The sequence below is a fragment of the Marmota marmota genome, unplaced genomic scaffold (genome assembly GCF_001458135.2).
Source record: "Marmota marmota marmota unplaced genomic scaffold, marMar, whole genome shotgun sequence".
NCBI lineage: Eukaryota > Metazoa > Chordata > Mammalia > Rodentia > Sciuridae > Marmota > Marmota marmota.
Window position 1 is genome coordinate 10,570,579 of NW_025999982.1, and position 25,021 is coordinate 10,595,599.

At 47.7% G+C, this 25,021-nt stretch overlaps 2 protein-coding genes across 4 annotated transcripts in view; one reads left to right on the forward strand and one right to left on the reverse strand.

Annotated features, from left to right (window-relative positions):
- The first annotated feature begins 6,118 nt into the window (after window positions 1-6,118).
- Window positions 6,119-9,222, forward strand: Gnmt (glycine N-methyltransferase). Its single transcript, XM_015487745.2, has 6 exons — window positions 6,119-6,368; window positions 7,416-7,543; window positions 8,144-8,260; window positions 8,466-8,608; window positions 8,709-8,830; window positions 8,919-9,222. Exons 1-6 carry the CDS (start codon window positions 6,124-6,126, stop codon window positions 9,088-9,090), a joined length of 927 nt encoding a protein of 308 aa, XP_015343231.1. The 5' UTR covers window positions 6,119-6,123; the 3' UTR covers window positions 9,091-9,222.
- A 161-nt stretch (window positions 9,223-9,383) lies between these two features.
- The window catches only part of Pex6 (peroxisomal biogenesis factor 6), a 29,827-nt gene continuing 14,189 nt past the window's right edge, over window positions 9,384-25,021 (reverse strand). Inside the window, exons 2-19 of one of the 3 annotated variants that reach the window (XM_015487744.2) lie at window positions 20,841-21,757; window positions 18,154-18,317; window positions 17,635-17,718; window positions 15,074-15,176; window positions 14,857-14,990; window positions 14,075-14,186; window positions 13,043-13,251; window positions 12,423-12,618; window positions 12,199-12,275; window positions 11,922-12,054; window positions 11,635-11,840; window positions 11,448-11,509; window positions 11,098-11,206; window positions 10,481-10,597; window positions 10,281-10,358; window positions 10,005-10,144; window positions 9,638-9,813; window positions 9,384-9,490 (exon numbers count right to left, since the gene is read on the reverse strand). In XM_015487744.2, the coding sequence (XP_015343230.1) occupies window positions 9,677-9,813; window positions 10,005-10,144; window positions 10,281-10,358; window positions 10,481-10,597; window positions 11,098-11,206; window positions 11,448-11,509; window positions 11,635-11,840; window positions 11,922-12,054; window positions 12,199-12,275; window positions 12,423-12,618; window positions 13,043-13,251; window positions 14,075-14,186; window positions 14,857-14,990; window positions 15,074-15,176; window positions 17,635-17,718; window positions 18,154-18,317; window positions 20,841-21,728 (2,949 nt within the window). In that variant the 5' untranslated portion in view covers window positions 21,729-21,757 and the 3' untranslated portion in view covers window positions 9,384-9,490; window positions 9,638-9,676. Of the gene's footprint in view, window positions 9,491-9,637; window positions 9,814-10,004; window positions 10,145-10,280; window positions 10,359-10,480; window positions 10,598-11,064; window positions 11,207-11,447; window positions 11,510-11,634; window positions 11,841-11,921; window positions 12,055-12,198; window positions 12,276-12,422; window positions 12,619-13,042; window positions 13,252-14,074; window positions 14,187-14,856; window positions 14,991-15,073; window positions 15,177-17,634; window positions 17,719-18,153; window positions 18,318-20,840; window positions 21,807-25,021 lie in introns of those variants that run through there. The other 2 variants (XM_048805336.1, XM_048805337.1) reach the window with 2 other exon arrangements.

Consider the following 25,021-nt stretch of genomic DNA (forward strand, 5'->3'; position numbering starts at 1 on the left):
GTAGAGCATATGCTAAGTGTGCACAAGGGCCTGGATTCAACTGCCCAGCACCACTAAAAAGGAAAACAGGGAACAGTTATTGCTGTTTAGAAGAAAAGAATGGGGAATGGCTGTCAGAGTGCCCTTAGCACGTGAGCACCCCCATCAACACGCCACACTCCTGGACTAGACCGAGTGGTAGGAGGGGATATACTGCTGAAGGCTCCCGAGAATGTGGGCCCCCTCTTCCAAGTTAGGGTCCCAAGGCTCTGTAGAGTGAAGCAAAGAAGCTTTTCTTCTCCCTGTTGAGCCTTGGAACAGGTCCTTGGAGGATGGTACTTTTGTGGTCTAGCCCCCACCTCTATCTTCAGGACTGATGTTCCCACTGTTAAAGGGGCTTGTGGACTGTGAGAATCCAGTCTAAAATCAGGTCCTGCCCTGAACTTTGTTCTGAGCATAGGAGATGGTTGGGAGTTGGGTAGGGGGCTTGCATGCTGAGCCAGGAGTCCATTTGTAGTTTGGTATAATTTGTGTTGGTGACCAGTCTTTGGTTCCATTCTGCCACTACCCCATAGTACTTTAGTGCCTAGTTATGTCTGTCCCCAGAATGTCATTGATTCTTAAAGAAGGATGAAGCAAAGCCCTATCCACTTCCTGGGGTGTTGGCCCAGGGACCCAATCCGAGCCAAGGCCTGAGGGCAGGTAGCACTGGGACTTCTCTGTTCTTTGACCTGTGGCTACTGCAGGACAGCCCCCCACTGCCTCCCATGGGCCAGGTTGTTGTACACTCTCCTCCCCCACCCAGCTCTCCCCCCAAGCCCATGTCAACAAACAGTCCTGAACCAGCCTAGAAGAGGCAGAAGGCAGGATCTGGTTTACCAGGTATTTCTTTTCTTTTCCCTACCACAAGAAGTCTAAAATTGGATATTACCTTCCAGTTTCTCACACCCCTTCCAATCCCATCAGTTAACTTGAGCTCAAATTAACCTCATTTTAGTGCTTATTTCACACCTGCAATCCCAGCAGCTTGGAGGATTGCAAACTTGAGGCCAACCTCAAGCAACTTAGTGAGACCCAGTCTCAAAATTTAAAAGTGGACTGGGGTTGTAGGTAATGATAAAGCACTCCTAGATTCAATCTCCAGTACCAAAAACCAAAATCTTATTAGAACAGGATTTCCTAAATACACATGGACACGAGCATCACTTGGAATGCTTATTTAGGTGGGCCCATCACAGTGCTAGGTTGGGACCTAGCAGTCTTCAAGCTGAACAGATATCCCTTATAGTTCTTAAGATGAGACTGGCTAGGACCTACTTCACCTGCCCTAAGGGGGCAGGACTCCAGTGGGTCATGGTTTTGTCTTCAGAAACATGACTTGTCAGACACCAGAGTGTATTGATTTGACAGAGTGGCCCCATTAACCAGAACCACAAGGACTGATGGACAAAACACAAGGCCAATTCCAATTCAATGATTAGAAAAACCACAGGTGGTGTGAGAGGCATTGCTCAGGGGTACAGCACTTGCCTCAGTAGGTTAGATTCCCCAACACTACAAAAGATACTAATAAAGAAGCCACAGAACCAGACAATGAGGTCTCAGGGGTCCTCTTGGCTTCATCAGGGCATCTCCACACACTCACCCACCTTGCTCCAGTAATGGGGATTAAATTCAGGGCTTTGCACATGCTAGGTAAGTGCTCTACCACTGAGCTTCAAACCCCCACTCCAACCCTCCCTTCCCTGGCCCTTTTTATTTGTTGAGTCAGGTCTAGCTAAATTGCCCAGGCTGGATTTGAAATTGTAATTTTTCTGCCTCAACCTCCAGAGTGGTTGGGATTATCAGCATGCACCACTACATCCAACATGTCTGGCCCATTGTATTTTGTGATATTGAAAGAAAACCCATTTTTCTTGATGGATGTGTGCCCATGCCCCCCTGGTTTATGGAAAGGTACTGTGTACCAATTCTATATTGGTACCCAGTATCATTCCATAAAATTAGCTGTATACTAGTTAGCTGTATACTAATTCTAGGGGCAAAAACCATAAGGAAACTTCATCAACATCCACTGAGAGTTTGGCTTCCTCTATTAAGGAGTTTCACTGGAATAGTAACTAACATTAGTAAGCATAATTTTTTGAGTGCTTACTATGTGGCAAACAACCTTAGGTGCTATTATTTTACGATTAACTCTTATTTTTACAGTAATTGAAGGAGGATGTAATCTCTATGAGGAAATGGGTTATTTAGTGATTTCTAGGAACTGGGAATTGAACCCAGGGCTTCATGCAACCTAGCAAATACTCTACCATTGAGCTACACCCCAGTCTGCATTTCTAAAAAGCTTAACCATCGGTATTTTTTTATTTTTTATTTTTTTATTTTTTGGCGGACACAACATCTTTGTTTGTATGTGGTGCTGAGGATCGAACCCGGGCCGCACGCATCCCAGGCGAGCGCGCTACCGCTTGAACCACATCCCCAGCCCAAACCATCGGTATTTAAACAAGGAATATTTAGCCTATCTCAAATAAAATGAAAAAGGGTGGGGGTGTAGCTCATTGTTAAGGTATCCCTAAATTCAATCCCCAGTAAGTACCAAGAAAAAATAAATAAATTTCTTCTTTATCAGTATCAGTGTGGCCTTTCACCTCTATTTTTTGGGGGTTGGGGTAGGTTACTGGGGATTTAATCCAGGGGTGCTTTACTACTGAGCCATATCCCCAGCCCTTTTTATTTGAGACTGGGTCTCACTAAGTTCATCAAGGAACTTGTTGAATTGCTAAGGCTTATCTCGAACTTGCAGTCCTCCTGCTTCAGTCTCCCAAGTTGCTGGGTTACAGGTGAGCGCCAAAGCACCCAGCCTTTCTCCTCTAAATTGTGTGTGTGTGTGTGTGTGTGTGAGTGTGTGTATATTTTTGGGCTAGTTTTAATCAAAGAGCTCCATAAGCCGAGGGCACAGTGGCACATACTAGTCTGTAATCCCAGCAACTTGGGAGGCTGAGGCAGGAGAATGGCAAATTTGAGACTAGCTTGGGCAATTTAGGGAGACTCTGTCTCAAAATATAAAATGGGTTGGAGGTGTACCTCAGTGGTAGAGCAACCCCATGTTCAATCCCTAGTCTTACAAGAGATAAATAATTTAAATTTTTCATTTTAAAAACTCTAGTATAATAAAATTAATAGCAATAGGTCTATTTTTCCTTGAAATTTTACTTCTTATATATTATTATTATTATTATTATTATTATTATTATTATTATTAGGTGCTGGGGATTGAACCCAGGGCCTTGTGCATGAGATGTATGCACTCTACCAACTGAGCTATATCCCCAGCAAAATTTCACTTCTTATAATCAAATTTTTAAAAATATTTTTATTAGTCATTCATGGATCTTTATTTTATTTATTTATTTATATGTGGTGCTGAGTATCGAACCCAGTGCTTCGCACATGTTAGGCGAGTGCTCTTCTACTGAGCCCCAGCCCCAACCCTTATAATCAAATTTTTGTTTAACAGCTTTAGCTTGTCAATTTATAATCAAATTTAGCTTGTCATTTTAGAGCCAAATAATTATTTTCCTTTTGGCTCTGGGTAAAATACATATCAAATTTATATAAAGAAATTATCGGGCTAGGGATGTGGCTCAAGCGGTAGCGCGCTCGCCTGCCATGCGTGCGGCCCAGGTTTGATCCTCAGCACCACACATACAAAGATGTTGTATCCGCCGAAAAAAAAAATATTAAAAATTCTCTCTCTCTCTCTCTCTTTCTGACCTATACGTATAGATCAGTGATAGAGGTCTTGCCAGCATGTAGAAGGCCCTGGATTTGATTCCCAGCACTGCACTCAGCCCCACACACAGCCAACCCCATAGAATAAGGTGTATATTATGCTGTGATGCTGCCCACAACTGAGGATAATTCTATGTTTCTTTCCTTTGTCTTTTCTTTCTTTTTCCTTTTTTTAAATTTTTGGTACCAGAGATTGAACCCAGGGGTGCTTAACCACTAAGCCACCTCCACAGCCCTTATTTGATTCTGTGTCTCACTAATTTATTTAGGGTCTTGCTAAATTGCTGAGGCTGTCCTTGAACTTGTGATCCTCCTGCTTCAACCTCCTGAGCCACTGAGATTACATCTTTTTATTTATTTATTTTTAGTTGAGCATCTCAATATGTCATCCAGGCTGTTCTTGAATTCCTGGGTCCAAATGATCTTCCAGCTTTAGTCTGAGAAGTAGCTGGGACTACAAGTACACAACATGGTGCCCAATGAGGAGAATTTTTTCAGGATGAGATTTGAAAATAAAGTTAAGAGGTGGTAGAGTGCATTTTCCCCAGAATATTCTGATAAAAGAATGACTATGGGCTTACTTGAAATTACCCAATACAATATCTTTCTAAGCCTGTTCTCAGAGAGTTCTCTGTAAGGTGAACATGAGCCCAAGGCTTCTTTGTTTGGGCCTGGGCAGGTCCATTTGGGACTGTCTCTGTGCCAGAATTAGAAAGTTAGGAATGCTTACACAGTCTTTGGGGTTCCTCCAATTCTGCAATTCTGACAAGTAAAGATAAGGGAAGGAGGCTTCTTTGTTCTCTCATCCCTAACTCACTTTTTCTGAGGCTGGAACAACCAATGCAGATGGATTTGATTTTTCTCCATTTCTTACAAGGATTTGCTCAGTTGTGGCTCCTGGAATCTACCTAAGTCTGAGGTCTTGTCCTTGGGCGAGAAATCTGGGAAACCTTCTGCTCTCCGGAGGAAATGGGGTATGTAGATTAACCAAACCAAACCAAAGGACCAATTTATAAAGTGACAATAAGTAGTATAATAAATAATAAAGGCACCAAGCCCCTACCACTCCTGACCCCAAACTTCTCTCTATAGGCCCCTGTGGAAAACAGATGGTCCTTAGTGTGCAATTTTTTTGTGTGACACAGGGTTTCACATTATTGCTCAGCTGGCTTTGAACTCCTGAGCTCAAGGGATCCTCCTGTCTCGGCCTGCTGAATAGCTGGAACTAAAGGCAGGTGCCATCACACACACAATTTTTTTGGGGGGGTGGGTGGGTGGGAGTGGGGATTGAACATAGGGCTTCCCAGCATGCTAGGTAAGGCTCTACCATTGAGCTGCACCCCCAGACTCCCAACTTTATATATATATATATATATTTTTTTTTTCCCAATGAACCTTTATTTATTTATTTATTTTTAATGCGGTGCTGAGAATTGAACCCAGTGCCTCACACAGGCAAGCTCTTTACCACTGAGCCACCACCCCAGCCCCCAGATTCCAGACTTTTGAGAAAGGGTAGGGCTAACTTGCCCAGGCTGGCCTTGATCCTCTTGCTTGTAACCTCCAAAGTAGCTGAGTTTACAGGCATTTGACACTGTGCCTGGCTAGCAAGTGGTCTTTTTTTTTTTTTTTTTAATATATATATACTTTATGACTTTATTTATTTTTCATATGGTGCTGAGGATGGAACCCAGTGCCTCACCCGTTCTAGGCAAGCGCTCTACCACTGAGTTACAGCCCTAGCCCCAGCAAGTGGTCCTTTAGAAGAGTGCTCTGTAGGCCACAAATTGGAAGGACCAGACTCCTCCACTGTAGGAGGCTCTGGGGAAAAAAAGCTGATGCTGTCATCTATGTTAAAGGCACACTTGCTTCCAGGTGAGTGAGGATGATTTTAGGGTAGGGCCCTGCTCTGCCTTTGTACTTTCATGGACAGTCCGCATTATCCTAGACTTCAAACGTCTTCCCTGCCCTGGCTTGCTAGTCCCTTCCAGATGGACATTCCTTCCTTAGATATGCTAATTTCTTCCCTCCCAGGGCGCTGGCCAATCCTGCCTTATGGGACTCTTTCCGATTTAGGTAGGGGTGGAGTGAGCAATCTCACTGCTCCGCTCTCTCCTGGCACAGCCCCCCGCCACGCCCCACGACCCCCGGATTAGGTGGGCAAAGGGTCAAAGAGTGGTCTCATGGTGGGGATTGCAGAGGGCTCGAAGAGCGGGATCCAGGATTGCGATGCTGAGCCCTCCTGCGGGCAAGGACAGACCCGGCGTAGAGCCCACCAGGGGCGTGTCCCCATGCTCACCTGCCATTGGCCAGGTGGGGCCGCCGAACATAGCCTAACTATAAATGCGGAGCTGGAGGTTGCCGAGCCAGGCTTGGCGAAGGATGGTGGACAGCGTGTACCGAACCCGCTCTCTAGGAGTGGCGGCCGAAGGGATACCGGACCAGTATGCGGACGGGGAGGCGGCGCGCGTGTGGCAGCTCTACATCGGGGACACCCGCAGCCGCACCGCCGAGTACAAGGCGTGGCTGCTCGGGCTGCTACGCCAGCATGGCTGCCAGCGGGTGCTCGACGTAGCTTGCGGCACGGGGTGAGCCCCAACTGGGGCTGGGGAGTGGGGACGAGGGACTGGCTGTGCCCGGACAGGTGGGCTGCCGGACCGACTGGGCACGTTGGGGCGGTCCTCACCTGCCGGACTTGGGCAGGCGCAGGATGGACGCCAGGGCTGCGGCTATATGCTTCCCCCGGCAGAATGGGCACCTCAAGTGCACCAGTATGCCAAGAGGGAAGAAGGTGTGTGGGAGACTCAGAGCAAGAGAGGGTGGGCGGAGTAGTGAGGGTGCATGGCGCAGAGCAAGAACTGAGCTTTGGGGCCAGGCCAGATCCTTGGCTCCAGCGTGTTTCTCCTGTGATGGCCTTGGGCAGCGTTAACAGTTAACATTTGTTCAATATTTGCACGTGCCAAGCGCAGTGCCAGGAGCTTTTCAAACCCTCACAAAACCTCATGAGGTAAGTATGATAATTCTCCAGTTATTACTGGGGAAACTAGGCCCTATAGAAGGAAAAGTTCCCCAAGTAGTAGAGGGAAGATACAAACCCAGGTGATTTAGGGTCTGGTCTATGTTCCAGACCAGCATGCTACATATACTGCCTGTGGTGAGCCAGTTTCCTACCATCTACCTCACAGGATTGCCGAAAGGATTAATGCACATTTGTAGTGCCTAGCTCTGACAAGGTGCTTTAAAATGAAAATTACTACCCAGTGATAAAAAAACAAACAAACAAAACAACAACAACAAAAACCAGATTTATTCCAGATTTGGTAGGACATGCTTGTAATCCCAGGTATTTGAAAGGCTGAGGCAGGAGGATCAAAAATTCAAGGCCAGCCCGAGCAACTTAGCAATACACTGACTCAAAAAATAAAAAGGTCTGGGGATATAGCTCAGTAGTATAGAACCCCTAATTACAATCCACAGTACAGATTTCTGGGGTCATTTTAGGTCAATGGGGAGGGTCTGGGAGAAGAGGCAGAGAAATAGACTCTGAAGAGTTGAGGGAAGTGCCTTACGCAGGGCTGCCTTGGCATCCTAGACTCTCCTGTTTTTCTTGGCCTCCCATCCCTGGCCCTGCTCAGGGTGGACTCCATCATGCTGGTGGAAGAGGGTTTCAGTGTGACGAGTGTGGACGCCAGTGACAAGATGCTGAAGTATGCACTTAAGGAGCGCTGGAACCGACGGCAGGAGCCTGCATTTGACAAGTGGGGTATGTAAACCTAGCCAGGCCTTCCTGACACTCCCAGGAACACTGGTCTCTCTTCCCTGAGCTCCTTTACATGGGGTGGTTTGGGGTATTTTGTTTTCCTCAGGAGATAACAATGTTACTGTCATTTTCCTAAAGACAGGCTTAAGTATCAGAATGAGCTACTGGGGTCAAGAGCTAGTTTGTTTCTGGTGCTGGGGTTGAACCCAGGGCCTTGGGCATGTTATGCATGAGTTCTACAAAGAGCTGTACTTGCAGTACTCCCTACCCTTTTTGAGATGGAGTCTGTTGCCCAGTCTGGTCTTCCTTGCCTCCAGCCTGCTGAGTAGATGATTCTACAGGTGTGCATCACCACACCTAGCTCTGAAAGGCTAGTTTTAACTACTTATAGCATCTTGTCCCTCTTCCCAAATAAAAATACATAAACAGAGAGCCCCTGTTCCCCAAAATGGCTCTCCCCTCTCTTCTTAATCTCCATGTTCCTCTAACTGGATGGGGACTCTGTGTTTTGAAGAAGAAAGTGATGGAGAATTGCACTTGGCGGAGGTGGACAGTGCAGGTACCATGATGCCACTCTAATTCCTTCCCCTTCTTGGCCCCCAGTCATTGAAGAAGCCAACTGGATGACTCTGGATAAAGATGTGCCCCGACCAGCAGGAGGTGGCTTCGATGCAGTCATCTGTCTTGGAAACAGTTTTGCCCATTTGCCAGACTGCAAAGGTGAGAGGTGTGATCTTGGGCACGTCACTTGCCTTGAGCTCTACCCCTTTCCACAGACTCCTGGGTGCCTGCTCCCCTGACAAAGATGACTTTGCCTTTTGGCCCCTCTGCCTTGGTACTGGCATCTGGGAGGGGAGAAATAGGAGGGAGAATGGTGCCAGGGGCCCTGTCCAGATGGAGCCTCTCTGCCCTTGCTGGAGTCCAGGTGACCAGAGTGAGCATCGGCAGGCACTGAAGAACATTGCAAGCATGGTGCGGTCAGGGGGCCTGCTAGTCATTGATCATCGCAACTATGACCACATCCTGAGCACAGGTTGTGCACCCCCAGGGAAGAACATCTACTACAAGGTGTGGTCCACCAGGGAAGGGCAGGCCCCAAATGGAAGGTGTGAGCCTGGGGTCCTCTGGCTCCATAGTGGGTTAATGTAGCTTACGCCACTGCCTATAGAGTGACTCGACCAAGGACATCACGACATCAGTGCTAACAGTGAATAACAAAGCCCACATGGTGACCCTGGACTACACAGTGCAGGTGACGGACGCTGGCCGGGATGGTTCTCCTAGCTTCAGGTACTGCTTGGCCTGGCAGGGGTGAGGTAGTAGTGGGGAAAGCTTGAGGCCACTGGTCCTCATGGTTGATGGGGGGTGCCTGTTGCAGTAAATTCCGGCTCTCCTACTACCCACACTGTCTGGCGTCCTTCACGGAGTTGCTCCAAGCAGCCTTTGGGGGCAAGTGCCAACACAGCATCCTGGGTGACTTCAAGCCTTACAAGCCGGGCCAGACCTACATTCCCTGCTACTTCATCCACGTGCTCAAGAAGACAGAATGAAGGTGGTCTTGCCTCCCATGATCCCCTGCCTAGGTACTCCAGGCTCTGGGAAGGTAGGGATCCATGGCCCCATACCAAGCCCAACCCTAGTACAGAGACACTGCAGTTGAGGTTCATGGATGTGGGTTCAGGCAAAAAAAAAAAGAATAAACAATACAATTTGTGCCTTTTAATTCCCTAAGTCTTGTGTTTATGTCTGAAGGAACAGGCCCCCAGAGTGCCCGCGCCCACTTCCCTAGGCTCACTCCTCCCACAACCTTGCTCTTCCCCACTCCAACTTTTTACAACACCAGCAGAGGTCAGCATGTACTTTATTTTCTGCCATAAATGACTTCAGGGCCAATCCCCGGATAGATAGTCCCTGGCCCTCCTCAGCAGGTGGGCCCATCTTAAAGCTGGCCTGGAAGGAGGGGCAAAGAGGAGACATTGGGGTAAGGCCACACTGCACCCAGGGTGTCTCCTGGAGGGAGGCAGCCTTCAGGGGGGTCAGCATAGCCTGAAGAGGAACCCTTTCGTCTCAGGTCTCTCTGAGAGGCCATCTAGGTACCTTTTGCCAGTATGGGCAGTCCCAGGCTGCAGGCAGCTCCTAGCAGGCAGCAAACTTGTGCTGGATGTGCTTGTAGCGGAGCAGCTCCTGCTCACTGACTGAGGGTTGCAAGCGGGTGGCGGCCTGTAGCAGGTCCTCCATGGTAAGCAACAGTGCTGAGCTCGCCAATTCCAGCCCTAAGAGGTGACAAAGGGAAGTAAGGCAGCTTCCCACTGCAGAACAGAGGCTGTGTTCTATACCTCAGCAGAGAGCCCTGTGGGAGGTACCTTCCTGCTCAGAGTCCCCCAGATGTCCCTTCTCTAAAATCCCAGAATGACTTGTCTCTGCTAGCATTCTGGTTGACCTCCCAGGTTGTTATGTGGCTCACCTTCCTCCAGGTTGTGAACCTTGCGTTTGAGTGCAGTTGTCATGGCATCAGAGCAAAGAGAATAGAGGTCTGCCCCCGTCAGTTGGGGAGGGCAGCAATCCAGCACATTCACCAGGCTCACGGAGGGCTCTAGCTTGAACCTGTGTGGGTACACCAGAAACATTAAATGGTGCCACTTCCTTCCTTGAAAGCCACTGCTGACCAGCTTATCTTGCGTATTACATGCATCCCCTAACTGCCCAAACCCTTTGGGAGTCTTTCTCAAATAGTATGTACTTGCGTGTGATGGCACTTAGGACACGAAGCTGGGAGGCCCGATCCTCATTTGCCCCCACAAACACCAGCTTGTCAAACCTTTAGGGAGAGAGGTGGGTAAAAGTGTCAGGGAGGTCAGCCAGGAGGGATGAAGGAAGCACAGAATTCGATGGAAGGATAATTCCAATGGGCCTGGTGAAGGTCAAAGCAGGGGTGCCCACCTGCCAGGCCGTAGAAGGGCAGGGTCCAAGAGGTCTGGTCGGTTGGTGGCACCAATCACAAACACATCCCGAGTGCTATGAAGTCCATCCAGCTCAGCCAGTAGCTGAGACACCACCCTATAGAGGAGGAAGCAAAGGCAGAGAGTCCTTGGTCCAGATCAGACTCTGCCCCTGCCTGTCGCGCTGCTTCTTACAGTCTGCCTCAACAGGGCCCTCTGCTCAGCTCTGTCCTGAATACCCTTCCATGTAAGCCCCCATTCTCTTCGGTGTTCCACACCCAACTCCACGACTCCTTTTAGCTTCCATTATATTATCTCAGAACTGAAAGGGCAGGCCAGACATGGTGGCACATGCCTGTAATTCCAGCAACTTGGGAGGCTGAGGCAGGAGGATCACAAGTTCTAGACCAGTCTCATTAATTCAGCAAGAGTGTCTCAAAATAAAAAGGCCTAGCAATGTAGTTCAGTGGTAAGGCACCCCTGGGTTAAATCCTTGGTACAAACAAACAAGCAAAAAAAAAAAAAAAAAAAAAAAAATTCAAAGGGTAAGAACTTCTGTCTTGGGGCTCTGAAGACTGCTACAACCTGTCTCACATCCCTCCTACTTTGGGCTTCCACCTGTCCATCACTCCTCCAGAGTCTCCACTTCGCCCCCGACTGGGGGCCAAGGAATCCAGTTCATCAAAGAAAATGATACATGGAGCAGCAGCCCTGGCCCTGGAAAAGACTGAGAGAGGAGCTCACAGAAAGGGGAGTGGACCTCAGGAGGACTTGATCAGGGAAGAAGGGGAGGGATCCAGGGTCTAATAATTCAGCTCTGGCACTGAAGATACTAGGTCCCCCTGGGCAGGAACCCAACTTGTGGAAAGGAAGACTAGGAATGACCAGGATTAGCCTAAGGAGGGGAGTGGCACAGGAGCCATTAGGGTTTAGGAAGGACCAGAAGCTCTACCTCTCATCCAGCTCACCTTCTCGTACATTTTCCTCACTTTGGCCCACGTACATGTTGATGAGTTCTGGCCCCTTCACACTGAACCAGAGGATGTGAGAAGGTGAAACAGGTCCCACAGTTTGACCTCTCAGGTATCCCCTTCTGCTCCCCAACCCACCACAGCACCTCACCCAACTGCCATCCCTTCCAGGCCCCTTGCCCACCTGAGGAAGGTAAGGCTGCATTCAGTGGCTACTGCCTTGGCAAGGAGGGTCTTGCCTGTGCCAGGGGGCCCGTGGAGCAGGAGGCCCGAACGTCTTAGGCCCAGGCTCAGGAGCTCAGGGTGCTCTAGAGGGAGCTGGATGGTCTCCAGAATCTCCTTTTTCACCTCCTGTAGCCCGCCCACATCATGCCAGGACACTGAGGGAATCTAAGACACAGAAAGCAGGCTGTTGGGGATGTCCAAGTGGAGGAAGCACCTTCCCCACCTCTGAGGAGCTGGAGTCTCCACCTTGGGTGCTCCCACAGCCTGGGAATGAGCTGTCTGAAGTTGCTCCAGTGCCTGCCCAAAGTCCTCAGCCAGAAGGGGGAAGCCAGCAGCGCACAGCTCCCCCTCATCCTCCTCGCTCCAGCTGCCTGCCACACTGCAAAGAGACACACAAGAGGCCTCTGGAGGGCTGCACTTAAGGCTTCATCCCTGTCAGTTCCCATGTCCTTCTTTTCTCACCAGCCCCTCCCCTTAAATTTCCTCTTCCTGTCTTCTCCCTCCTGTGCTCCACTCCCCTTACCCTGAATTCTTGATCCTGGTGCAGGCTACTCGGCTGCTGTGAGTCAGAAGGGCATAGAGATCTCCTACCACAAAGCCCTAAGGAATCACGCGAAAGGACACATGAGCAGGGCAAGTAGGCAGGAACCTTTGTGGGGCTGGTCCCCCAGCTGGAGCCAAGGCCTTGGGGTTCCTACCCTAATGCACAGGGCATCGGGGCTGAGTTCTATCTATGTTGATACTCACTGCACACCGCCGTGCTAGCTGGGCCAGGTTCACCTCTTGGCCCAGGGGCAGGTGGGTGGTGAGGGCCTGCAGGATGCTGAGCCGTTGCCCCTCTGAGAGCACAGGCACCTCTAGCTCATGAGGAAATGCTGTCTGCACATCAGCAGGCAGGTCCTGGGCCCGGCTTGTGGTGGCCACAACCATCAGGGGAGGGCAACTGCAGATGGGAGTGGGCACTGAGAGTGACAATGTGCCTGGCAGCTCCTGGGCACTGCCTTGTCCTAAGACTGGTGCAGAAGTACAGGGGAAGTGGGGTGGGTGCTGGAATGGGGTATGAAGATGAGTATCACCCAAGTGTTCCTGGATGGGAATCTACAGAAACAGCCTGAGAGGACTTGTGCTTCTCCCTCCACAAGGGGAGCTCACAGAGGGGAGAGGCTGTATTTTCGCTTCAGCCTAGTGTCCCCCTCCAATACGAAACCACAATCTTCCCCCTGAACACCCCAAAGACCCTTAGCTTAGGGTAGCCAAATGGGCAGATTGCTGGAAGCCACAGGAGGGTGAGAAAAGACTGAAAGGCTACAGAGAATTAAGAGGACAGGGGCCTCAGCTCTACAGCAGATCCTGCTCTGCATAAATACCTGCTTAGGGGGTCCTCATTGAGGAGGAGGTGACGCAGTGTGGCCACCACACGGGCATCCTCACCCAGCCCATCACGGTCCCGGCCCAGAAGATCCACAGCTGTCAGCAATAGCACTACAGGCCGGCAGCGGCGTGCCTGGGAGAAGGTGGCCTGAAGTTTTGCCTCCACAGCCCCACTGCTGTCTGCACAGAGGCTGGAGCAGGGCACCTAGGAAAGGGGTGTCAATGGTCTATGAGCAAGGGCAGGCATGACTGAGACAGGGAGGTGGGGAAAGGAGAAACTAGAGGACACAGGTCATCTTTACTTGGGAGGGCAGGGATGGGCAAACGAGGGTTCAAATTCTACTATTTCTCCCCTCTCCCCCAACCCTTTGTACTGAACATTAAACCCAAGGAGCTCTACCACTGAGCTACATTCCCAGCCCTCTTTATTTGGAGACAGGGTTGCTGAGTTGCTGAGGCTGGCTTCAAGAACTTGTGATCCTCCTGCCTTAGCCTCCCTAGATGTGTGACACCCAATCCGACATGGCAGATGTTTCTTTGTATGGCTATACTAGGTTAAAGTCTCCCATTTTCTCCCTTTTAGGGAGTTGGAGGTTGAACCCTTGATCTCAGGCATACTGGAGTAGCACCCCACCACTTTACTACATCCCTAGTCCAAGGTTTACTTTTTAACCCAACCCATTCTGTGGACTATCCACCATAATCTTGAAAACACTTCCTACTTCTTTTTTTTTTAAATATTTTTTTTTTAGTTGTAGATGGACACAATACCTTTATTTAATTAATTTATTTTTATGTGGTGCTGAAGATCAAATCCAGTATCTCACATGTGCTAGGCAAGCACTCTACCACTGAGCTACAACTCCAGCTCAAACACTGCTTTCTTGAAAGGACTCTCAAGAGATGAACATTGTGGGAATATGCTGTGGCCACTAGGCAAAGTTGTTAGAGCCAATGGTCAACAGAGGAAGACAAGAGGAAGAGGGAGACAGACTCTGGGCTGGGGAGAGGAAGCAGTTAGGGTTCACCTTCAGAAAGTGGAGCCCAAGGCGACTACAGGCAGCTGCGACTGCTGTTGTCTTCCCACTGCCTGGTGGGCCCCGTAGAAGGACACAGCCAGTTCCTGTCAGTAGGGATCCCCTACAACCAGAGAAGACATTTGTTTCCTCCATTCTGTTCAAATGTCAGAAGCCCCAGTAACCCAGGGACCCTTGGATCTCAAAAGCAGATACGCTATTTGTCTCTCCTTAGGTCCTGCCTCCAGCTCTATCTCTATGATGAGGCCATATATCCCACACCATCTCTGGTGTTCTGGAAGGGGCATGGAACTTATCCAGCAGCCAAAGACTAACTCTCTTTGGTCAGCTGTGCCTTCAATAGCGTCTGGCTTATCATGTATGGTCTGAACTGAACTGAGAGGCACCAAGAAGGGATCTGGGTCTATACTCAAGACACTTGTATTAGGAGCTGTGTCCCTCAGGGCCAGGGTGGTGAAGGCCAGGATGACCACTGAGTTCCCCAAGAAGGGAGCCTCAGAGACGACTGCCCCTGCTGGAGACTCTTCCTGCACAGACAACCTTGGAAAATGGAAATTATTTTAGCAAAGAACACAGAAAGGACAGGGCTGGTGGCCTGCAATCGGTGTGAAGGCTTCCACTCTGGGGAGAGCATTAGGAATCATCTGTCTTGGGCTGGGGTTGAGCGCTTGCCTTGCATGCGGGAGGCACCGGGTTCGATCCTCAGCACCACATAAAAAAATAAATAAAACAAAGCTAGGAAATTCATACCCTGTGGCTGTGGCCTCACTCACCCTGGCTGAAGGCGCGGCTTCAGAGCAGTACAAAGCTCAGTCACCAAGGGCTCCAGACCCGGAGGAGACAAGCTATTCCAGAGAGTGGATTCTCCTGAAGGAAGCATTGGGACAGGGCTCAAGGTAGAACCCACCTGTGAAAGGCAGGAGGAAGTGTTAGGTTCTAAACATTCATTCTACCCCCTATACCAGGTCTACTCCCACTCCTAGGCCTCACCATGTATAAGGAGGTATGGGTGGTATCAGCCAAGTAAGCCCTGATTGGTTCATCTGGAGCATCCCCAATTGTTTTCTTCACTTTAAAAAACATTTCCCGCCACCTGAAGGAAAGAGCCCAATGAACCCCAGACCTGGAGCCCATGTACTCCCTTTCCCAAGGACAGATAGCTTTCTCAAACATAGAGGACAAACTCAAGACAATATAAATAAGAGCCCTGAGATGAGGCAGGGAGTATGGGAGTAGGGGGAAAGGAAAGCAGATGGTCTTTCTTATTTCCTGGACTGGATCATATTTTTTTTTTTTTGGTACTAGAGACTGAACCCAGGGGTGCTTTACCACTGAGCCACATCCCCAGTCCTTTTGTTATATTTTATTTAGAGATAGGATTTTGCTAAGTTGCTTAGGGCCTTGCTAAATTGCTGAGGCGGCTTTGCCTCCTGTCTCAGCCTGCTGAGACAATGGGATTATAGGTGTGCACCACCTCACCTGGCTAACCTGGCTTCTTCAAGGTCCAATCAGGGTGCAAATTCCTTTGGTCACACTATCCAACAGATGCCAAGCTTGGAAGCAAAGGGGGTGGGTGGGAGTGGCTCATGGTAGAAGGGAGTAGCATAGCAAGTTCATGTACTAGACCATATGGTCTATTAGACCATAGGGAAAACTATATGCTAGGGATGAAACCCAGGCCTTTCAGTGTGCTAGGGAAGAATTCTACCACTAAGCATCCCCAGTCCAGAAAACTGTATCTTACTGTAACTAGTTAAATAAGTGATAGGGGCTTCTAAAGTGTAGAACCTTAATTAAGGCAAATACCTTGAGTTGGAACGCATATTGGAAACATTGCCTAGGAAAGTGAGGAAGGAAGGCACTGGTGTGTGTGTGGGGTTAGGGTACCACCTTCCTTGGTTGTAAAGTAGTTAGACCACCTTAAGGAGAATGGCCAGACTCTGGAATCTATTTGGGTTGTGTTCCACCCAGAATGCTGGATGGGTGGCAATGAAACTGGCTCCCATGTGACCTGGTTCTGGGAAGTGCAACACAGGAGAAGCTGAAGAGGTGCCACTAACAGTGGAATCCCTTGCCAGGCAGGCAGCTCAGGGCCCTCTCAGGGGTTCCCTTAACAAGCCTAGTGTGGCTTGTTAATACTAATTTCTATCTGTCCTTAGGCCACCTTCCAAAACCCTGCTTGACTGGGTGCCTGCTTAGGGGGAAGACAAAAGTCCAGGAACAGAAATGGCTCACTAGTCTATCACAGAAAGTTCCAGTGCTTGTTTTCTTTTGAAAGTACAAAAGGTAGGAATTCTGTAGTTTTCCTATAGCTTATAAGCATTTGCTAGATTTAAGAGGAGAGACACAGTTAGAAAGTAACCGATAAATGCCAGTCAGCATTTCCTGCCAGGATTTAATCTGGGAAACCTCAAAGTGGTACCATGGAGCCTAAATGAAGTTACACAGGGCATTACCAGGCCCTTCATCTGGGCACCACCATCCTGAAACTGGGTGCACGGAACACCAGACAGAATGAAGCATAGATATTGACCAAGGATGAACCAGGCACTCCAGACAAGGTGTTGCTTTTGACAGAGGACAGGCTGGCTGCCAGAGACCTTATGCCTGATGGCTCTCAGGGTTGGGTTAGTGTACCTATCAGTTGTGTTCTCCTCCTAGCACTAGAGGAAATTAGTCCAATCAATAAAGGGACTACCTGGGGTACAGAGCTAGACATCTTCCTCCCTTCACATAAGGCAGAAGCACTCTTGTTTGTTGCTGGGAATTGAACCTAGGGCCTTGTACATACTACACATGTACTACTGCACTGAGTTATACCACCACTGCTTCTCAAATTTTTTTTTTTGAAATTTTTAAATTTTATTTATTTGTATGTGGGGCTGAGAATCGAACCCAGTGCCTTACACATGCTAGGCAAGCGCTCTATCACTGAGCCACAGTCCCAGGCCCCTTCTCAATTTTTTTACCTCCCCATTTTTACATGGGACTTCAGTGGTCAGAAGCAACAGGAGAACAGAAAAGCTGGATATCTGACTTGGGCTCTTGGCTAAACTACGTTCTACCTCTAATTCTCTGAGGGTAGGCCTCTCCAGCTCAGCAGCAATCCCTTTGTCCCGTTTTCTGAGATAAGGTTGTGAAGCAGCATGTGCACACTCGATGGGTTAGGGCAAAAATCAAAGTCTGTGTATCCTTATGTTGAAATATGAGCAACATGGCCTGAGTCCTGGCCCAAACAACACTGTTGAGAAGGAAAAGGAAGGAATCCCATCTTGGTCAAGTCATTAGCAGCCCCCCACCCTCCCCAGTCCTGGGAACTCAACTCAGGGCCTTGCCCATGCCAGGCAAGGCCTAGGCTGTGGTTCTTAACTTTTTTTCAGTCATACACCCGTTTGGGAACCCAAAGAATTTTTTTCCTCTACAAAAAAAAATGTACCCAACAACAAAATATTCTTAGGCACAAATTATTACATATAATTTTGGGGGGAGAGGATTATAGAATTGCACCTAGGTTGCAAATCCCAGTTATAAAATAGGAGGAAGCTGCATACCTGGGCAGCTTCTCTGGATTTCCTTCCAGGATCTCGACTTGCCCGAACGTTGGCACACACAGAACATCCCCTTCCTGTACCACCCTGAAACACAGTCGTGGCCTTGGTCAGCTACCAGTGGAGTCATAAGCATGTGCTTACCACATTTCCCCATGCGCACTCCCAACATATAGACTACTTCTTAGGGATCTACTGCTCACCAGAGATTAGCAAATTTACCAGAGAACAAGCAGACGTAGACCAAGCTGGGGAAATGGAGGGGAGACTAGAAAGGGGGAGCAGAGATAATGAGAGAGCAGGCTACTGGCTCTTTTGGAGTGCTCTTTGATCAAACAGGTTTCTTAGTTTATAATGTTCAAATTCACCTTATGATTCAGATTTCTATTGTCTGCCTTACACAATGAGAATACAATATGCCTAAAAATGGCTTCTTTCAACCAGAGGGGTTACCTGGATAGGTAGAAGAGGCAAGTGATGAGGCTGAGATGCTATTTTCCTTAAAAGGGGTAGGCAGCTAACCTGGGTGTCTGAAAGTGCTGGTAAAGAGCATGGTCATAACTTCCATTAGTGCTGTAGTGGGGAGAGGACACAATTTCGATGTGTAACTCTCTGGCAAATGGAGGCCTAGGCAGCAATGAGCAGCTTCCTTTGTCTTCGGGGGTGATGGAGCCTTCCAAGTATCTCTATTAGAGAAATAATCACCACTTTATAACTTTCTCCCAAAGAGTCAGGCCCTGTCCTACTTCTTAGCAGCCACAGACTTGTCAGAGGTGGGGCCTGAGGTAGCAGAACTAAACACCTCTGTCTGCTTTCTTTACATTTTTCTTATTACTCAAGCATAGATTTGGGTACACTATTTTTTATATTTATTTTTAGATCTGGGTTTAATATTTTTTTGTGGTGCTGGGGATTGAACCCACAGCTTTGTGCATATGAATCAAGCACTCTACCAACTGAGCTATATCCCCAGCCCCCTAAACACCTCTGTCTTCCCTAGAAGATAGAAGCCTTTCCCTCTAATGAACACCAGGAAGCTCTTTTCCTGACTCTGCATCCAAAAAATTCCCCAGTAAAGACAATCTTTCTGGCCCACATCCAGTAAAGTGACAAAGACAATTATTCCCACAAGTCCTTTGAATGACATTAGGCAACCAATGGGATTGATATTAAGTGGACTGTGGGAAAAAGACATGATCTTAATAAAGTTGAAAGAATTGGTTCAGCTGAATGAGCTCCACTGTGAATACTCTAGTAGATTTTCCCCATTGAGAAGGAATCCACATCTCCCATTTATGTATATCTTCTTGTCCTGCCATCTCATAGTTTTTGTTTTTACAATATTAGGATTGAATCCAGGGCTTTGTACATGCTGGGCAAATGCTCTAAACTGAGGCTCATACCCTCTGCCCATCCCACAGTATTAATTAACCACTCTAGCACTGTCCAACAGAACTTTCTGCAATGATGGAAATATTTGATATCTACATGAGGTGACTGAGCATTTGAAGTATGGCTAAATAAAGAACTGAATTTTTTACTTTAGTTTTAAGTTTAAAGAACCACAAAGTGGCTAGTGTCTTCCATACTGGACATCACCAGTCTAAAACATATGTACAGATGCTTAATTAAACGTTAAATTATATTTTTCTTTTTTTTTTAATATTCATTTTTGGATACCTTTTATTTATTTAATTTTTTAAATATTTATTCTTTTAGGTGTAGATGGACACAACACAATGCCTTTATTTTTATGTGGTGCTGAGGATTGAAACCAGGACCTCACATGTGCGAGGTGAGCACTCTACCGCCGAGCTACAACCCCAGCCCAAAACTATATTTTTCTAAGTACAACTGTCGTCTTCTTTTTATTTATTTATTGTTTTTTTAGTTGTTGATGGACCTTTATTTTATTTATTTGTATGTGGTGCTGAGAATCAGACCCAGTGCCTTATGCATGCTAGGCAAGCGCGTTACCACTGAGCCACAATCCCAGTCCCTTCTTTTTATTTTTAAATATTTACTTTTTAGTTTTAGGTTGACACTATATCTTTATTTTATATTTATGTGGTGCTAAGGATCAAACCCAGTGCCTCATGCGTACTAGGCAAGCACTCTACCACTGAGCCACACTCTAGCCCCTACAACTGTCTTCTTGAAGTGAAGGCAGAAACCAATATATTTTTCAATATATTTAATGAAATATTAAAGTTGACCAGCTTGGGAGCAGTGAAACATGATTGTAATCCCAGTGATTTGGGAGGCTGAGGAAGGAGGATTGCAAGTTTGAGGCCAGCTTCAGCAATTTAGTGAATCTAAGCAACTTAGTGAGACACTCGTCTCAAAATAAAAATAAAACGGTCTGGGGATGTAGCTCAGTGGTAAAGTGGCTCTGAGTTCAATCTCTAGTACCAAATTAAATTAATTAGTTATGTTAAACACTAGGCACCGGAGATTAAAAAAAAAAAAAAAAAAAGGAGTCCTTTCCTTCAAGGAATTTACAACAATAATATAATTAGAGATTAGACAGATTATGTAATCAACAAGGCAGAAGATAAATGCACTAAAAAAAAAAAAGGTACGAAATGCTACTGGAGTAAGAAATAATGTTAAATTTGTGGTAGCGAGATTATGAAAGTCTATGAAGAGGTAGCATTGTTAGGTAGGGCTAAAAGATGTAGGAAAGGATGGCAGGATATTAACAGAAGGAGCTAAAAAAGGAAAGCATTTGAAGTCAAGGATAAGCATAAGGGCTGGGGTTATGGCTCAGTGGCAGAGCACTTGCCCTGCACATGTAAGGCACCCGGTTCCATCCTCAGCACCACATAAAAATACATAAACGAAATAAAGATATTGTGTCCATCTATAACTAAAAAATAAAAAGATTAAAAAAAAATAAACATAATCAAAAGCACTGAAACACTATCCAGTACAACACTGAATATATTGCAGTAATCCAATAAACAGCTGATTAAACTGAGCAGATTAATATACACACCTGTCAATTGATCGTGAACTTCATTTTTCACCCGAACAGCTGAAAACCCTTTCCATGCACCACTACGCTATGATATTTTGACTGAAGAGAATGGATAAACAAGGCTAAGAGACATTAACAGTTCAAGGTGGTAAAGGGCGGGGAAAATAAATACAAGTCTAGTCTTCAATTCAGTTAAGAAAGAAAAAAAGGATAAGGAAACACTCCTCACCTGAATCTTGAGCTCTCCCACGTCCATGGGGTCACAGCCGAGATTAAAAGCCAGAGTGGCAGGCACGAGAGCCGTTCGGTCAGCGAGCGGCTCTGCCAGCTGCACGGAGCTGGGTCCCAGTCTCTCAGACAGGTCCCAGCGAGGCTGCAGGACCTGCACCGTGGCTAAGTGCGGCTGAGAAGTGTTCGATAACTCTCCGGCCCGGGTTACCCACACCCACTCGCCCTGGAAGAGGCTGAGACCACGGAGACAGCTCCGGCTCACCCCCAGTGCATCTCCAGTCCCTCCCAGAACTCCTCGGAGTTGCCGGACTGTGCCGGAAACAGCGAAGGAGGACACCACCGGCGGCGGCGGGGGCGGGGGCCGGCTATTATCCCCAGTCCCTGGGCACAGTCTGTTCCGCCCGCGGAGCTCAGTTACAGCCAGCCGCGTCCCCGGGCCCAGCAGCCCTTGCAACACCGGCCGCGTCTCCAACACCCGGGGCCCCGGCACCGGCAGGGTCTCTCCACGCCTCACTAGCAGAGGACCGACTCGTGGTCCGAGCCCAGGCCCCGGTGAGGTGCCAAGCAGCGCCCAGCCCAGGGCCGGGGGCCGTCGCACGGGCCGCGCCCGCACCTGAGCCCCGGGTCCCAGTGCTAGGAGCCGCAACAGTGCGCGGCTAACCAGCAGCTGCGGGGGCCCAGGACCTTGCTCCTCAGTCTCAGCACCTGGCCGTTCCAGGGCAGCCACTAACAGAGCCGGCCCTGCTGGACTCTCTCCTGCAGGCCGAAGGGCCAGAACCAGGCCCAGCCCCGCCGCAGGCCATGGGTCCCCGGGCGGCAGCAGTACTACCAAAGGGGACGTCTCGGTCGGGAAGGGTTCCAGGACGCGCAAGACAGCCAGCACCATGGTGATTAGAGATCGACCAGGAGAGCCAACTAGTACGGCTTCCGGAGCTTGCGAACCGGAAGACTAGGCGACGTAAGTGCTGCTTCCGCTTTGGTTAAAGGCGGTGTGAGGAAAATGGGAGGGGCGTCAGGTGCCCGGAGCAAGCTCTAAGAGGTTGCTCTGCTCCTCGGGAAGATCCCGACCATCCCTCGATGGCAGTAACCATAATCACCCTGTGCGCATGCGCCCTGTGAACCAGTGTTTACCAGGATTTGCCTTTGCCTTGGAGGGGAGTAACCTCCTCTCAACTGCTATGCCCGTTAGCATATTCTAAATAGTTTACTGACTGATCAGCGAGCGGCCTGGGACTGACTAGTGCTGGGAGTTGTAGATGGAATGTTTCAAAAGAGTCCACTCCTCTGTAGGAATTCTTACACTTTGCTCTATGCCGCTGTAGGCATTGAAGTTTGAGGGTTGTAGAGAATATTGTTGGAGGGAGTGGTAGGATTATAAAACTGTCTCAGACATGCTTATAGGTACGCAGTGACTGCTGGCTGAATTACTATATGTGATTCATGTAGCCCTGGAGTGCTTGGTGCCGCCACACCTGTTCCAACACATCCTACACAAAACCCACATTCCAGCACTTCTTGTCCTGTTCATTGTCCTGTCTTTCTATTCCCACCAAACTTGAAGACAAAACAGCTTCCCTTTCCCCCGCACCAATTCTTGGAGACCCTTTGCTATTTCTATCCTGGAGGAGGGCAGGCAACAGAACTGGGGGAAGGGAGGGGTTTGAGACTTCTGTCACGACTACTGAGTCAATAGCCTACTTTCTACTTGTGCTGTTAGAGTCCATCCTTATCTTTATTCATACAGTGGTAGGCCACATTTCCAATATATTATCATTTATAATCAATGGATTAGATGGTGGCGGTCTCTTCTCTCTGAACGTTGTGTTCTCTTTCAGCTAGTGCCCAGCTTTCTCCTTGAGACTACATCTTGAGGTAGTCTATTTTGAGTAGCATATATTTCTGAAAACCTAAAAGTCAAATACTTGAAATTGCCCATTCCTACTTTTTTGTTGTTGTTTTTCAGGATTGAACTAGGGCACTCTGCCACTGAGCTACATCCCCAGCCCTTTTTATTTTTATTTTTTATTTTGAGACAGGGTCCTGCTAAGTTACCCAAGCTGGCCTTGAACTTGTGATCCTCCTGCTTCAGCCCCAGAGTCACTGGGATTACAGGCATGTGCCACCATGCTCCACAATTCCTACATTTCTTTTAAATATTTATTTTTTAGTTGTAGTTGGACACAGTATCTTTATTTTATTTTTATGTGGTGCTGAGGATCGAACCCAGGGCCTCCCACGCGCTAGGTGAGCGTTGTACCGCTGAGCCACAATCCCAGCCCCCACAATTTCTACATTTTATTTATCTATTTATTTATTTATTAATATTTATTTTTTAGTTTTTTAGGTGGACACAATATCTTTATTTTATTTTTATGTGGTGTTGAGAATCGAACTCAGGGCCTCACGCATGCTAGGCAAGCGTGCTACCACTTGAGCCATATCCCCAGCCCCAATTCCTACATTTTAAAAACAGCATACAAGAAGGTGCTAGGAATCTGGATTCACATAGATAAAAGTTCCCATTTGGTAGTCCTAGTCCTACTATCTGTGGCTCTGTCCCCTGCCTCCCAGAGGGATCAAAGACTGGGTAATGGATTGCGCCTGTAGAAGACATGTCTGTTTTGTACAGTAGTACGTAAGCTCTAGGCCTCAGGACTATGGTGTTCCTTGAGGCCTTGGGCATAGACAAATACATCTGGTATCTTGTCTATATCAGCCCTCATGCAGACACAAATGCCCATCCATTAATAAACATCTTCTCACCCAGGCTTTTCCCCAACAAATAATTGACATGCAATGGAAACTTTGTGTTGCCTTGAGATCATTACTTATTAAAGTCAAATACTATTTCTGTAAGCTAGCTAGGATCCTACATTTGTTGTCTTCATTTCTTTAGCTTTTGTTCACACTTCAACCCATTATAAACTTCTTTCTATGCCTCTAAAACTTCCATGGCAAAAATCACCAGTAACCTCCTAACTGCAGGATCAAGTTGTTGCTGTTCAATTTTTATCTTACTCAGTCTTCCTGTGACCAATCCTCTTTTACTTCCCTTGCCATTATGACACCAGTTTTCTTCTTATGTCTTTGACCACTTCTGGAAGCCATCCTTAGCTCCTCCCTTTCTGATACTGTCTCCCCACAATCCAATGAATCACCAAATCCTGTTGAATCTACACATTTTCCAATCCCAACTTCTCTTCTCCATCCCCATGATCACTGCCTTTAAATGTTACTATCCCTGGGCAAGTTTTATTTATTTATTTTGCAGTGCTGGGGGAAAGTAGCACCTCCTTCATGCTGGGCAAGCATCTATGACTGAACCTCCAGGCCCAGAGATTTACTCTCCATAGGTTATTCTTCTTGGGTCTTCTCCAGGGTGATTCATTCTTTCGTTCTTTCTTTCTTTTATGGGGTATGTGTGTGGTACTGGGGTTCAAACCAAGGGCCTTACTCTATCATGGAACTATATCCCAGCCCTCCCAACCCTTTATAGTTTTTTTTTGGTACCAGGGATTGAATCCAAGAGCAATTAACCCACTGAGTCACATCCCCAGGATCTTGCTAAATTGCTTAGGGCCTTGCTAAGTTGCTGAAACTGGTTTTGAACTTGTGATCCTCCTGCCTCAGCCTTCTCAGCAGCTTCAATTCCAGACATGCACCAACATGCCAGTTTTTAGTTTTATCTTGGGGTAGAGTCTCGATATATTGCTCAGGCTGGCCTCAAATTTGCCATCCCTCTGCCTAAAGATCCCTAGTAGCTGGGATTACAAGCCCCGTTTCTTTTTCTTTTTTTTAATATTTATTTTTTTAGTTTTAGATGGACACAATATCTTTATTTTATTTTTATGTGGTGCTGAGAATCGAACCCAGTGCCTCACGCATGCTAGGCAAGCACGCTACCACTTGAGCCACATCCCCAGCCCTATTTTATTTATTTATTTATTTTTTCCTTTTGCAGTGCTGGGGATTGAAACCATGGCCTAACTAACACATGCCAGACAAGTGCTGTAACAATGAGCCACATCCCCAGCCTAGGACTAGTTTCTTAATATAGTCAGTCAGTTACCAGAGTAGCCTCTCTGAACTATTCCTCCTTGCCACTTCAAGGTTCGTGCACTCTATTATTATTATCATTGGTACTGGGGATTGAGCCCAGGGGGTGCTTTACCACTGAGT

Coding starts and splice junctions, on each gene's coding strand:
- Gnmt (XM_015487745.2), top strand. CDS start 6,124: ATGCGGAGCTGGAGGTTGCCGAGCCAGGCTTGGCGAAGGATGGTGGAC. Junction 6,369..7,415: donor GACGTAGCTTGCGGCACGGG/GTGAGCCCCAAC, acceptor GGCCCTGCTCAG/GGTGGACTCCATCATGCTGG. Junction 8,261..8,465: donor CCATTTGCCAGACTGCAAAG/GTGAGAGGTGTG, acceptor GCTGGAGTCCAG/GTGACCAGAGTGAGCATCGG.